At 43.7% G+C, this 14,506-nt stretch overlaps 1 protein-coding gene across 1 annotated transcript in view; it reads right to left on the minus strand.

Annotated features, from left to right (window-relative positions):
- LOC126413215 (lactase/phlorizin hydrolase-like) overlaps nt 1-14,506 on the minus strand; it is a 159,076-nt gene that overhangs the window by 111,134 nt on the left and 33,436 nt on the right. The window contains exons 9-10 of the mRNA XM_050083112.1: nt 11,599-11,733; nt 11,400-11,506 (exon numbers count right to left, since the gene is read on the minus strand). Coding sequence (XP_049939069.1) covers nt 11,400-11,506; nt 11,599-11,733 — 242 coding nt within the window. The remainder of the gene's footprint in view (nt 1-11,399; nt 11,507-11,598; nt 11,734-14,506) is intronic.

Raw genomic sequence — 14,506 nt, forward strand, 5'->3', positions numbered from 1 at the left:
ATTGAAATCAAGTCCTGCTCCACGCAATTCGTTCCTCAGATCATTCTCTCAGCCACAGTTTTCAACAATGATTATTATCGGACTATATGCTTGTCCATTTATCTCTCAGATTCTGTATGTCACTTATTAGACGCCTCTACGCGTCAACACATTGCAGAACATCGTTCCTTTTTCGATCAGTCCATATGTTCTTCAACAGTGTCCATTAACACGCTTTAGAGGCTCCTAATCATTTCACTTCTGTCCACCCTATTGTTCACGATTCTGACCATTACCGTGGTGTTCTCCAAACATATATTTCAATGAATCATTTTCTGGTCTCAGAGTTTATATGATTAAGCCATACATAATTTTGTTACTCTTTAACCCCTTATTTGGCACAAACGGGAATATTGTGAAGAAAAAGTATTAAGTTACTTAACTTAGGTACTTATTGACATGTGACCAATTTTACCTGCATCATCGCCCGCGATAGGCGTACGGTAACCTACAATAAAAGAACTGTAATGTTGTTCCTGTAGCTGAAAATGGTTGATTTTCTACTATTCCACGTGAAATATCTTAAAACAATTCCTTTTTTTCTACAAAGCACAGAACAATACCACATTTTCCGCATTTTTCGGGCAACTACCCCTGAGGGCAAAGTCGACATCTCAGCTTTGGGCCCATGCTCTGATCAGAGACCAAAACTGTCATGTCCTATATCATTCACAGAGCTACTGTTTCTTCTTCTGACCTAGTTGTCCATCCAATAGTCGAAGCTAGGCTTCCTCTTCCCAGAAAAGAAAAGTCCGTTTGCAGTGTCCCAGGCACGAATTCGGTAAAACATACGTATAGTAACTTACCTTCAAGACCTCATATTTTCTTTTGTTCGTAGTTTTCACTGCACGGTTCAAAACAGCGCCATAAAACCGAATGAAACCACTACACTGACGGCTGATGCTCATATAACCTTGCAAGATGTCTGCGAAAAATGCACAGAGATATTCGAAACTTCTCACCAGAGCCAACAGAATAATACTGTACATGAGAACTTAAATGTTGCTGGCAAGCACCATTTCCCATCCAAGGACAAAATCTCAAACAAGTTGCAGGAAACAGCGTGCAATTTAATTGTTGGTTGACAGCAACATTGCCAAATAAAAGGTTATGACTGGGAACGTATCAGTGTTAAAATCATCACCTTATTCAAATAAGAATTGACGCGTGACGCAAGACAATTTTTAAGGCATCATAATAGTATTTGTGGTCAGTGCATAGGGTTATATCATACCAAATTTTTCTTAAAATACTTCAGATGAAGGCAGAAATGTTTCCTACAGAAAAGCGACTGACTGAGTGACTATTAACTTCGTACTCATAATGAAGGAGTCGGCTGGTGGTTAAATACCTCCATGATTAACAGACATCTTTCTACAGCAGACGTACAAGTGGCCTCAGAGGCTGCCTCATTTGAGAAGCGCTACATTGCCCCAGAACGCTAATGCAAAAAAAAAAAAAAAAAAAAAAAAAGTCAGGTATCAACTGCTGTAATACTGTTTTCAGCAACAAAAGTCAGACATACGATTATGAGGCAGCATCAGCTATTTAATTCAACCGCAGGTCTGTTTTTTATTGCCAGTCAGTACGACAGTTTACGAGTTTTAGTGCGATGGTTGTGTGCTCTTGCATGTTGCGGTTCGTCTTCTCCATTTGCCTGCTTGGTACTCTCCTACAAGGGCGTCTGGTGTGTGTTGATTGCAGCAACTGGTAGCTATGGCGCTGAATGCATCACCTCCGAAACCACCTTCATGTGTTCACAAGCTGTCTGAACAACGACAACAGTGAGGAACCCAAGTGATACCCGAACCAGGAAGCGCTTAACTTCGGTGATCTGACGGAAACCGGTGTTACCACTGCGATAGGCCGTTGGCTTCAGTGCAGCTTATTATCAAAATAAATAGTGACACTGCGCTATTTCCAATGTAGTTGACTTTAGAGCTTACAGCTTTACTGCTTTAAGTGGTAAATATCACAAATGAATGACGTCCAGTGAGACTCAGGTGAGTAAGATTTTAAGCTTGTATAGTTCTAGTTACAAATTCATACATATACGCAGGAATAATTTAGCCAGTAGCAACGCTTTTCAGCACAAAAGGCTTAACGAGACTGACTGCCGCCTTACGGCAATAACTACATCAGCCAACTGTGCTTGTCCGGCAAATTTTCCTTAACGCCCGATACCCTGCTCTGATCCAGTTAAAAGAATGTTTTCTTTTGTGCAGGCCGTTTAGAGTCACTACCGCCATCTAGGATCATATTATGTTTGTCTCAGGTAATCTTGGTATGTGTATGGGTCAGTGACAGATCTAAATTTTTTGTAATTCGGCCCTAGTTGACCATAAGACTTCCGTTTGTTGTACATCGTTATCAGCGGTGTGATTATATGAAGAAGCAATAATCCACAGACATGGAAAAGCTACATTAAATTGTTGGTCCTTGCAGAGGACGCTGGAGGAGAAAACTGGTAGACTGTCGTTACGAACCGCACTTCCGTGCACCATAGACGTTAATGAAAAATTCAGGAATTGTTCCACTGTGGCCGGCCAAGGGAGCCCCGAAACATTGTCACAGGGTTTGAACGAGATAGCAACGCAAAATAACCTCGCGGTACCTGGCGAGAAACAAGGGGGAGTCGACTCTTGAATGCGTGACTAGGCAAAGGCCAACCGGGACAGTAGGACGAGCTGCAAGTCGTAACTAGTTAATGGTAAAGCACTGTGTACATAGCAGTGGATCGGGAAGCAGCCACACGAGCCATATAAGTATGGGCTTCTCAATACCCAAGGTAGAGCAGGGCTACAAATCTGCATGTCGCAGGGCGCCGGTAGCTGGACTTTGTTATTTTCCACTACCTATGTAGCAGTCTTTGCTACCGAGATGCCTTCTAGATCTGCATAGGGGCTATTAATGAGCAGTTTCGTTGATAATTAGTGCCAGAGGAGCCTTCTGAAGTTGTACGGCAGAGGAGACTCCTAAAGATTTCTACCTAATTACTTAATCATCCTCACCGTGTTCCGTACTCCGTAGCACTTACAGTTTGCAGGCCGGCATTAGTTGGAGGTCTAGAGGCAGCCCTCATTATCTTCCACTCAGAGAATAGTGAGATAAGACCCCTGTTATCGGAGACACGTGTCCTGCACTCCCCTCTCGGTGCACGACACTGTGGCGTTCGAAGCAGCCTTAGCTTCCATGAGCAGCTGATCTTAACTTACTGGTTGCCAGGTCGTCTCTCCTTGCCATCCCGCTTCTTTTTTCTTTGCTCATCTTTTCTACTCGGTTGTAATTTAGGACGTGGCACTATATCTGAGTTTCGATGATGAAATAATTAAAAGCAGGTCCATGCCAAATGAAATGGGCCATATCTAATTTCCGTAGAAGTGATTTAGTATAGACTCATGAATTACGTACAAGAAAAAGAAACTGGAATTGAAAACACTGTCGGCTCAATAACATATACGCTGCTGTGTCTTGTCTTTAAATGTCAATATGTTGTCGTGGATTGATGTGACACGTGTTTCTAGTTGTAGTTTGATATACAAAGTACAGAAACATATGAAAATTTGAATAACAAAGTGTAGTGCTTTAGCATAATGCATTCATTAACACTCAAGAAAATAACTTCATTGATTAAGAGAGTGAGCCAAAGTGCTTTATTTATTCATTACAGAAATGCAGTATATATCAGAGAACAACGCAAGTTGTAGTAACAAATTCAGTGAATAATATAGCGGAAGTATTCCTCAGGAACTTCCCTGCTCCCGTAGATCTGCGATATGAGAGACACAGACTCCTTCGACGTCCTGGTTCTGTTAGGGCTGTCGAAATCCACCTCGTATAGCCCGTATTTTGTACTGCAAACAATGACAACTGGTAAGTCTTTGACATGCATATATATTAGGTTTACCTACGTTTGTGTAATTTTCACTGTAAGGTGTATATATATACACAGTACATAAACCAACAGGAACGTGTGCTACTGGTAAAACAAAGGTAATGGTTTTCAAGATCTTGTAGTCAGGGTCAGATCACAATTAAAATTTCTTGCAGAACTGATAGAAGGAAACGTGTGATTTTTTTACAGAGGAATATGTAGCCTATGTGCAGTGATTACAACATGCAAATTTAAGAAGGCAACATCCCTGTATAACGTTTTGTCGGTGTATGGACCATGTCAAACCGAAGATAAACTCGAACTTTCGAAGGTAATCACAAATTCCTTCGTCAGGAGACGTTTGCTGGGAGCAAAGGTATTTTTCCGCGCATCTCAATACCTTTGGATATCACGTCGTTGGAAATCCCGTCATAAATACTGAGCTAAGCTGAATCTGCAGCCCTCTGTAATTGCTAAAGTGTTGCCCAAGCAGTATTTTGTGCAGAAACTGAGATCTACATTATGTATCATAAATTTTTGTTAGGATTCATGATGGGCGATCTCTCTCGAATTTCTCAGAATGTCCTCCAAACCAGCTGCGAACATACATCGCTGTTTGGGAACATGAAGTCAATGAGTGGCTGAAAATGGTCTCCAAGCATCAGAACATAACCATTTTCATTCAATGATCGGTTCAATTAGACCAGAGGACTCAGTCCGTTGCATGTAAACACATCCCTCACCGTTATGGAGGGATCACAAACTCGCACGCTGTCTTTTTGACAACTTGGTTCCATGGCTTCTTGATGTCTGTGCGACACTCGGAACCAACCGTCAGCTCTTACCAAGTGATTCGGGACTCATCCGACCAGGCCACGTTTCTCCAGTCGTCTAGGGCCCAACCGATACGGTCGCGAGTCGGCCGCAGTGGTCTCGCGGTTCTAGGCGCGCAGTCCGGAACAGCGCGACTGCTACGGTCGCAGGTTCGAATCCTGCCTCGGGCATGGATGTGTGTGATGTCCTTAGGTTAGTTAGGTTTAAGTTGTTCTAAGTTCTAGGGGACTGATGACCACAGTAGTTAAGTCCCATAGTGCTCAGAGCAATTTGAACCATTTTTGATACGGTCGCGCTCTTGGCAAAGGCAGCCGCATTGGTATGTGCTGCCGCAGCCAAATGTCACCGCACGTTCCTCGTATGTCCCACATTGATTTCTGCGGTTATTACCGGTGTTGCTTGTCTGTTAGCACTTACACCTCTACCCACATCACACAGCTCTTACAAGGGGAGACCGCCAATTGTGAAATTCAGATTCGATTCATACTGCGCATAATAAAAGCTCATGGCCAGAGGTGTAATGTGGCAAAGCACCAAGATACACTTCTCAGCCGTTGTCGAGAAAATCGACAGTTAAAAGAAACCGTTGCGGTGAAATACTCTCTACGATTAATGATTTTCTACAGCGTCATAGCGCAGCAGGCGGATCGCTCTCCAATTGTACCGCCTCCATTTTTCCGTTTGTTTAACAGGGTGTACCAAAGCTCTCACGTCCGCACTGATTTTCGAAGTTGTTGTAAGTTGCGCTAGGGACCGCATCTACCTTCTTTCGAAGTTAGCAGGCAACTACGCTGTTATGGGGCGGCTCGTTTCGGCCCATTCAACATCTGTCCTTCAAATGTAACGAGCGAGTAACGGAGTTTATATTTCAAACCTGCCACAGCAAGTTTGTGTTCGTGGGGTCTCCATTCTAATTCGAACGTTTGACTTACGCTATACGTATTCGTTTCTACGTCTTCCGTTAACTATACGTGGTTAACATTATGAAGACAGTTAATAACATTTGTGAAATACAACTTTGTTTGCAGAAAACATAATGATGTTCGAAGTCGCCAGTTTTTCCACGACAAACGACTTTCAACAACTTATTATATGCATAATTGTTGCAACTGATTGCCGGGAATTATATATATATATATATATATATATATATATATATATATATATATATATATGAATTACAAAAAACAAATACTAAAAAAAACGTTGCATTGGACGAGATTCGCTCCGGCGACCTTCGGATTACGAACCCGAGCGCATACCGCTGCACCACCAGGCTGTAGAAAATTACTAATCGTCAAGAGTATTTCACCGCAACGGTTTCTTTTAACTGTCGATTTTCTCGACAACGGCTGAGAAGTGCATCTTGGTGCTTTGCCACATTACACCTCTGGCCATGAGCTTTTATTATGCGCAGTATGAATCGAATCTGAATTTCACAATTGGCGGCCTCCCCTTGTTAGTCTCTGAGTGAAGGCCGGCGGCCACTGAGTTGTCTGTACTGAGATGGTGTGGGGTAGTGGCTGATTTTGATATTCTCGGCACGCTCATTCTCGTCACGGTCTAGACACTGTGGATCTCAGAACGGTGATTTCGTTAACGATTTCCGAAATGGAATGTACAATGCTTCTAGCTCCAGCTATCATTCCACGCTGAAAGTCTGTTAACTCCAGTCGAGCGGCTACAATGACGTCGTAAATGCCAACCTGACTGTGGCCTGCCACACGACCTGACAACCGAGATTAGTGGTCTCGGTTGCCATTTCGTTTCGTAGCAGGACCTCTTTGGTTGGCATCGGCGGCGCCCTTACAGCATAGCGGTACGTCGATGGTACTCAGCGCCGTGTCTTGTTGCCGCTCGTGGCAGACCATCCTGGGCTTTCATTTCAGCAATATAATGCCTACCCGCACGTGGAGAGAGTTTCTTCTGCTTGTCTTTGCGTTCGCGAAACCATACGTTGGCCAGCAAGTTCGCCAGATGTCTCCCCAATGGAGGGTGGTTGGAGCGTTGCGGCCAGGGCTCTCGAGCCACCTCTGGACGTCGATGACCTAACGCGCCAATTGTGTTGAATTTGCACGATATTCACCAGGAGGACATCAAATAACTCTACCAATCAATTCCAAGCCGAATAACTGCTTGCATAAGAGCCAGAAGTGGACCAAAAGTTATTGACTTCGTCAGTTTGTGAAGCTTGATCTCATGAATAAATCACAAAATTTTCTGACTTTTTATCATTTGTTTGTCTGTACATGAACATCAGGCCTATTGATTTCTGTCCCATTTGGATTACTCCTTCGCGGTGCGATGGTCTTTTCCTTGTCTTAGATTATATTTTTGTATTTCCGTGCCTTTTTCTTTCTATGTTCAGTCACGTAAAACTCATTATGTTTCTACAGTGTATTCGAGATCGACTTCAATCTTATAGAGTCCTTAGCTTATCTCCACATCAGAAAGAAATCCATTGAAGTCTGCTAGACAATAGTCTGCACAGCTTCGAGGTTACTGGGCAGTTGCAGTTTGCCTAAGAACTGTATATTAGAGGAGTTGAATTATGTTCGAGGTTTTCTGTTTCGTTCGCATACTATAGTGAAAGACCTGTTTATGGTGGAATCGGCAACGTCAATGAATGAAAGTAAATACGTTCTCTCACAGAACCTAGGTACAGTTTGCAAGTTCTCACTCTTCGCACATTGTTATTTGGTTCTAGAAAGAAGGAGGAATAACAGGGAACTGTCACTACAGAGTATTACCAAAATGAAAAGTAACATTAGATGAGATGGCGGAGAAAAGAATCAAAACAGTATAGATGGGAAAGCTGACAAATATTTAACTGCGCGGTGTTGCACAAGAGGAGGACAGCCTAGGTGTTTCAATAAAGGAGCTGCAATAATGAAGTCATGAAAAGTATTAGAATAAAGCTTTTGGACGGAATGTTCCAGAAGACGTATGTTTGTTATAAAGGAATATTTAGAGTTACCCTTTTATTCGTCCAAGATGCTTGACGTAAAGAACTTGTAGTTCAGTTATGGAACAATGCTGCGTGTTTGAAATTTCTGAAGAGATGCAAGCATTTATTGCTAGCTGTAGTCTGATGTACACTCCTGGAAATGGAAAAAAGAACACATTGACACCGGTGTGTCAGACCCACCATACTTGCTCCGGACACTGCGAGAGGGCTGTACAAGCAATGATCACACGCACGGCACAGCGGACACACCAGGAACCGCGGTGTTGGCCGTCGAATGGCGCTAGCTGCGCAGCATTTGTGCACCGCCGCCGTCAGTGTCAGCCAGTTTGCCGTGGCATACGGAGTCTTTAACACTGGTAGCATGCCGCGACAGCGTGGACGTGAACCGTATGTGCAGTTGATGGACTTTGAGCGAGGCCGTACAGTGGGCATGCGGGAGGCCGGGTGGACGTACCGCCGAATTGCTCAACACGTGGGGCGTGAGGTCTCCACAGTACATCGATGTTGTCGCCAGTGGTCGGCGGAAGGTGCACGTGTCCGTCGACCTGGGACCGGACCGCAGCGACGCACGGATGCACGCCAAGACCGTAGGATCCTACGCAGGTGCCGTAGGGGACCGCACCGCCACTTCCCAGCAAATTAGGGACACTGTTGCTCCTGGGGTATCGGCGAGGACCATTCGCAACCGTCTCCATGAAGCTGGGCTACGGTCCCGCACACCGTTAGGCCGTCTTCCGCTCACGCCCCAACATCGAGCAGCCCGCCTCCAGTGGTGTCGCGACAGGCGTGAATGGAGGGACGAATGGAGACGTGTCGTCTTCAGCGATGAGAGTCGCTTCTGCCTTGGTGCCAATGATGGTCGTATGCGTGTTTGGCGCCGTGCAGGTGAGCGCCACAATCAGGACTGCATACGACCGAGGCACACAGGGCCAACACCCGGCATCATGGTGTGGGGAGCGATCTCCTACACTGGCCGTACACCACTGGTGATCGTCGAGGGGACACTGAATAGTGAACGGTACATCCAAACCGTCATCGAACCCATCGTTCTACCATTCCTAGACCGGCAAGGGAACTTGCTGTTCCAACAGGACAATGCACGTCCGCATGTATCCCGTGCCACCCAACGTGCTCTAGAAGGTGTAAGTCAACTACCCTGGCCAGCAAGATCTCCGGATCTGTCCCCCATTGAGCATGTTTGGGACTGGATGAAGCTTCGTCTCACGCGGTCTGCACGTCCAGCACGAACGCTGGTCCAACTGAGGCGCCAGGTGGAAATGGCATGGCAAGCCGTTCCACAGGACTACATCCAGCATCTCTACGATCGTCTCCATGGGAGAATAGCAGCCTGCATTGCTGCGAAAGGTGGATATACACTGTACTAGTGCCGACATTGTGCATGCTCTGTTGCCTGTGTCTATGTGCCTGTGGTTCTGTCAGTGTGATCATGTGATGTATCTGACCCCAGGAATGTGTCAATAAAGTTTCCCCTTCCTGGGACAATGAATTCACGGTGTTCTTATTTCAATTTCCAGGAGTGTAGTTTGAGATCCAAGTATTGAACATTCTTGATGTTGATCACAGGCGAAACAGAGGAAGAAATCATTTTAGTGTTAGGACTTTGCTGCAGTTGTATACAGTCAGCATTAAGGTACATTTACAACAATATAACACAGATGAGGTCAATAGGCCTACACAGGAAGAAAAGCGGAACCGTTTGTTAACCTCTAAAGTATTCCTGAGAGAACATTCTTCCATATTAACTTTTCCAATCCTTAAATAAATTTTTGAACATAGCTGCAACCCCTGTCCACAATACCAGCAGCTCTTAGCGGCTCGCCATCTGACAAGTGTTCATGACGTCGCCTTTCCCGCCGAGATCTTTTTTAATATGTGACTTGTAAGTACTGCATCGTTTCGAGTCAGTACAAACTTTAATTTTATTAATGTACTATATACCTAATGTTCTAGTACATTTAGTCTAATTCTGAAGACGACTCATAGTAGCGTCGAAACCAGGTCAATTTTGACTTAATATTTGTTACCGAGGGCTTATTTGCTACTATATAACCTTAAATAAATGTCCGCTATTTATTTCTCAGCTATCTTTTGTACTCCTTTGTTGCACTATCTCAGAAATTCAACCGCATAGTTTTCAAACCTCACGTAACGAAATGATCGGTCTCAAATTCTTAGCTGATATTAAGCAATTTTCTGTTAGTCCATGGGTTGAGATACTCAGTCACTTTTATTGCTGTACTTGTTGTCGTATTACGTTTCTGGAAGCCTGACTTACATGTTTTCGCATCGATAAATATTAAGACAATCCAGTATCCGTTCCTGAACAAGGTACGAAGTGTTAGACAATGTTCATAATATCCTATTGTTGTTGTTGTGGTCTTCAGTCCTGAGACTGCTTTGATGCAGCACTCCATGCTACTCTATCCTGTGCAAGCTTCTTCATCTTCCAGTACCTACTGCAGCCTACATCCTTCTGAATCTGCTTAGTATATTCATTTCTTGGTCTCCCTCTACGATTTTTACCCTCCACGCTGCCCTCCAGTACTAAATTGGTGAACCCGTGATGCCTCAGAACATGTCCTACCAACCAATCCCATCTTCTAGTCAAGTTGTCCCACAAACTCCTCTTCTCCCCAATTCAGTTCAATACCTCCTCATTAGTTATGTGATCTACCCATCTAATCTTAAGCATTCTTCTGTAGCACCACATTTCGAAAGCTTCTATTCTCTTCTTGTCTAAACTATTTATCGTCAATGTTTCACTTCCATACATGGCTATACTCCATACGAATACTTTCAGAAACGACTTCTTGACACTTAAATCTATATTCGATGTTAACAAATTTCTCTTCTTCAGAAACGCTTTCCTTGCCATTGCCAGTCTACATTTTATATCCTCTCTACTTCGACCATCATCAGTTATTTTGCTCCCCAAATAGCAAAACTCCTTTACTACTTTTAAGTATCTCATCTCCTAATCTAATTCCCTCAGCATCACCCGACTTAATTCGACTACATTCCATTATCCTCGATTTGCTTTTGTTGATGTTCATCTTATATCCTCCTTGCAAGACACTGACCATTCCGTTCAGCTGCTCTTGCAGGTCCTTTGCTGTCTCTGACAGAATTACAATGTCGTCGACGAACCTCATAGTTTTTATTTCTTCTCCATGGATTTTAATTCCTACTCCGAATTTTTCTTTTGTTTCCTTTACAGCTTACTCAATATACAGATTGAATAGCATCAGGGAGAGGCTACAACCTTGTCTGACTCCCTTCCCAACCACTGCTTCCCTTTCATGCCCCTCGACTGTTATAACTGCCATCTGGTTTCTGTACAAATTGTAAATAGCCTTTCGCTCCCTGTATTTTACCCCTGCCAGCTTCAGAACTAATCAGCCAGTAAAAGCATGGTGACTTTCGGTCATTATTATTCAGTGTAGGTTGAATTAAATATCGTTTCCATTGAAAAGAATATGTATGGTTAACAAGATTGAATTCGAACACCTCTGTAAGAACTGAAATAATAATTTCGGTCATGGTTACAATTATGTCAATGCTCACTTCTTCATTTCCTATAGCCTCTGAAGAGATTCTCATGATGTATAAATCGCTTTGGTGTTTCTGTCTCAAAATGGAGCAAGAAAATACACAAGAACTCACGTGAAACCACTGCTCCATTCTAGATTGTCCATGAGACTCCAAACATTGTAGCCAATCACTGGAACGCCATCAGTGTTGACAGCTTGCAGAAGCGCCGTCAAGTAAGACTGCAACCAATGTGTAAAATATTTAAAGATTTGATTTTACGGAGTTAAGCTTCTAATGTTATCAATATCTGAAGGCAATGATCGGAACTCACCGTCAAGTAATCCATTCTATCAGTGTCATTGAGACCACCATCATTTCCCAAGCCGTTTTCGGTCACAATGATAGGATATCCTGGATATTCATTGGCAATCCAGTTCAGTACGTTGCGAAATGCCCAAGGAAATTGCTGGAACAGGAAAAAGTGAAGGTATGTATGTATCGTAGGGCTGAGTATAAGAGCACGGAAACAAAGTTATATTAAAAGATCAGAAATGAATGCTCACGACGAGTGAGACATGGCTACAAACTGGTTTCATAATTGTGGAATCTCTCTTTCCCTTGCCGTCTTGGAAAGCTGAATGCAAAATGCAGAGGAAGCTCATATGTTTCCTGATGACAAGTTTTTAGTGAAACCATTGCAAGCCAAGGAACAGATAAACACAGGTGTCTTACAGGGTAGTGTACTCGGTCCAGTTCTGTTCTAAACACATACATGAATGGCTATCCAGAATGTATAGGACACACACGAAAATGTCTCGTTGCTGGTGTCAGTAACATCATATTTATTGGTAAAATACGGGAACTGTTGTTAGAGAAAGCAAATGAAACCCTGATGTATGTTTATGGCTGGGTAGTATGTAATAAACTGAAAAGTTTGTTGCACTTTTGGACACTATATAAGTTATTCATGTAGTAGTGATTATTGAGGAAATACCTATAGTTTTATGTAGAAAGAATACGTCTACCACATATCCCTGGCCTACAGACAAGAAGTAAAATTTCAGTTTACTGCAGAAAAGACACTTCTGCTGGGGAAGTGTGCGTGAGATGTCAGTACAATAAGCGTTCTACAACAGACAACTCACCATTAATGTAGTTAATATACACAACATGAATGCCAATACAGCAGAATATATATCGGCGCCAAGAAAATATTTTCATACTCTGAGGAGGAAGGTGGTGACTCTGTATTCGGAACGTGCACTCACACCAAGTGTTCTTTTCTCTCGCCTATAATCACGTTTTTGACACACACGAACCACTGTTGTCAGAAGATGCGAATAATGTCGTTTTCTCTTCACAACAATGCAATTTATCCATACGACATACTCTTCCGACGTTCGTCTGCCTGCAGAACAAGTTCATGAACAAACAATGGAGACAACGCCATTTACTACTTATTTCGAATTCTATTAGTGGAATTTTTGTGTATTTAGTTCTCAATTACACACTGAGCCAAAACTAGCTTCCAGCACATGAGGTCCTCCGCTAACAGTGGAACACTTACTATCTTACATAATAAGTTTGAATTTTGAGTACTACACACGAACTGCAATGGAAATGTACCTGAGAACTTCGGAAGGTAAGCTACACAGTTCGTATCACGCTAAGAGCATCGCGAAATTAGGGTGTGAATTGTCAATACAAGGTACACGTTCCGGGTTTCCCGCAGATAACTTTGCTGCAGTGTGGATAACAGTATCATCTCAGTGCCCGATTGAAATGGTGAAACAACTAGAAATGTACTTCAAAGCTGAAGTACGCGTGACAGTAAGATCCTTGTTGGAAAAAAATGGAAATGAGCATATGACATCGTTGGCCAGGAGGCTCCTATTCGGGGAAGTTCTGCCCCAAGTACAAGTCTCATTTCATTCGACGCCACACTGGGCGACTCGAACGCCGGTAGTGTTGATGAAATGATAATGAAGACAACATAATACCCAGTCCACGAGCGGAGGAAATCTCCAACCCGGTCGGGAATCGAACCTGGGCCCGCTTGCATGAGAGGCAAGCACCTTACCAGCCAGCTAATGGGACGGACTACTCTTGTTGGGGAGACGTCAGAATTGCACGTAGATTCGCCACGATGCCTGCGCCGGATCGCTGATTGCCATCAGCTATCGGCTAGTTTCTCTTTCCTATTTACTGCTAATGCTCTTTGTCAGAGAGGTTAGTGAGCGCAGGGGGAGAGTCTTAGGAGGGATGTGGGGTAGACAGCCTCATCTCGTCTGTCAATGCGAATGGTCAAGCAGTGAGTTCTGCATTGGCTTGGCACTTGTTAGCGTACGGCGTGTGCTTTTAGTGGGAAGTAGTGGCCTGTATGAGGAAGTACTCGTAAACACGCCCGGCCTTGCTGGAGAGCAACGAGTACGCCGTACGCCGCTACTTGTGAAGGATTCAGTACGGGCTGTTGGCACGGCACAACGTGCTAGTTGCAACCCGTAAGGAATTAGGGAATGACGGCCTCGGTGTTTCTGTGAGATGCACGGGCGAGATTCGTTAGAGGCTATCCATTCCGATTTTGCTAGATCAGCATTGAAATCAGCAGCCTGGTGCAATGTTGAGCATTATTATTTGCTTGTGCAGACTACTACGAAAGTGAGTGCCACCTCCTCAAGACTATTCCACTATCGCCAGCTGTTCTAGTTAGTCGTTACGCAACTTGAATTGCCTGACTGTACATCTTGATCTGATCTCTGTGTCGGCTCAATCTGCCCCTCCCTATATTAAGATATTTTATGCACTGTTTCGTTAAAAACTTCACGGAGAGGGTGTTTGCTGTGTACGGTTTGTCTGGCGTGTTGTTATCTCACGTGTGTTTGTTTAATTATCGGCTGGGGCCGCGAATTGTGTTCAGTAACAAAACGTTTCCTTCCGGTGCCAGCTTATTAACGTGGGGCCAGCAAAATTTTCGTTTAGGTTCCCATTTCTGCTATTACTGTATTTAATTATCAGTACCGGCCTGTAAGTGAATGTTGTAGTCTGTTGTAGACTTGTGGACACTCCCACTCTAAACTGGTGGTTCGCGAGTCGGGTGTAGTATACCGGCCAGGTCATGTATGAGCGAAATGTGAAGCATCTCCCTCTAATTTAGACTTGAGAACGAAATCTTCAGCTATTTTATTGCCGATCGTAATTATCATCTGTGGATATTTTGAAGTCTACCTGTTTCTGTGAGT

This window comes from Schistocerca serialis, chromosome 7, assembly GCF_023864345.2.
Source record: "Schistocerca serialis cubense isolate TAMUIC-IGC-003099 chromosome 7, iqSchSeri2.2, whole genome shotgun sequence".
NCBI lineage: Eukaryota > Metazoa > Arthropoda > Insecta > Orthoptera > Acrididae > Schistocerca > Schistocerca serialis.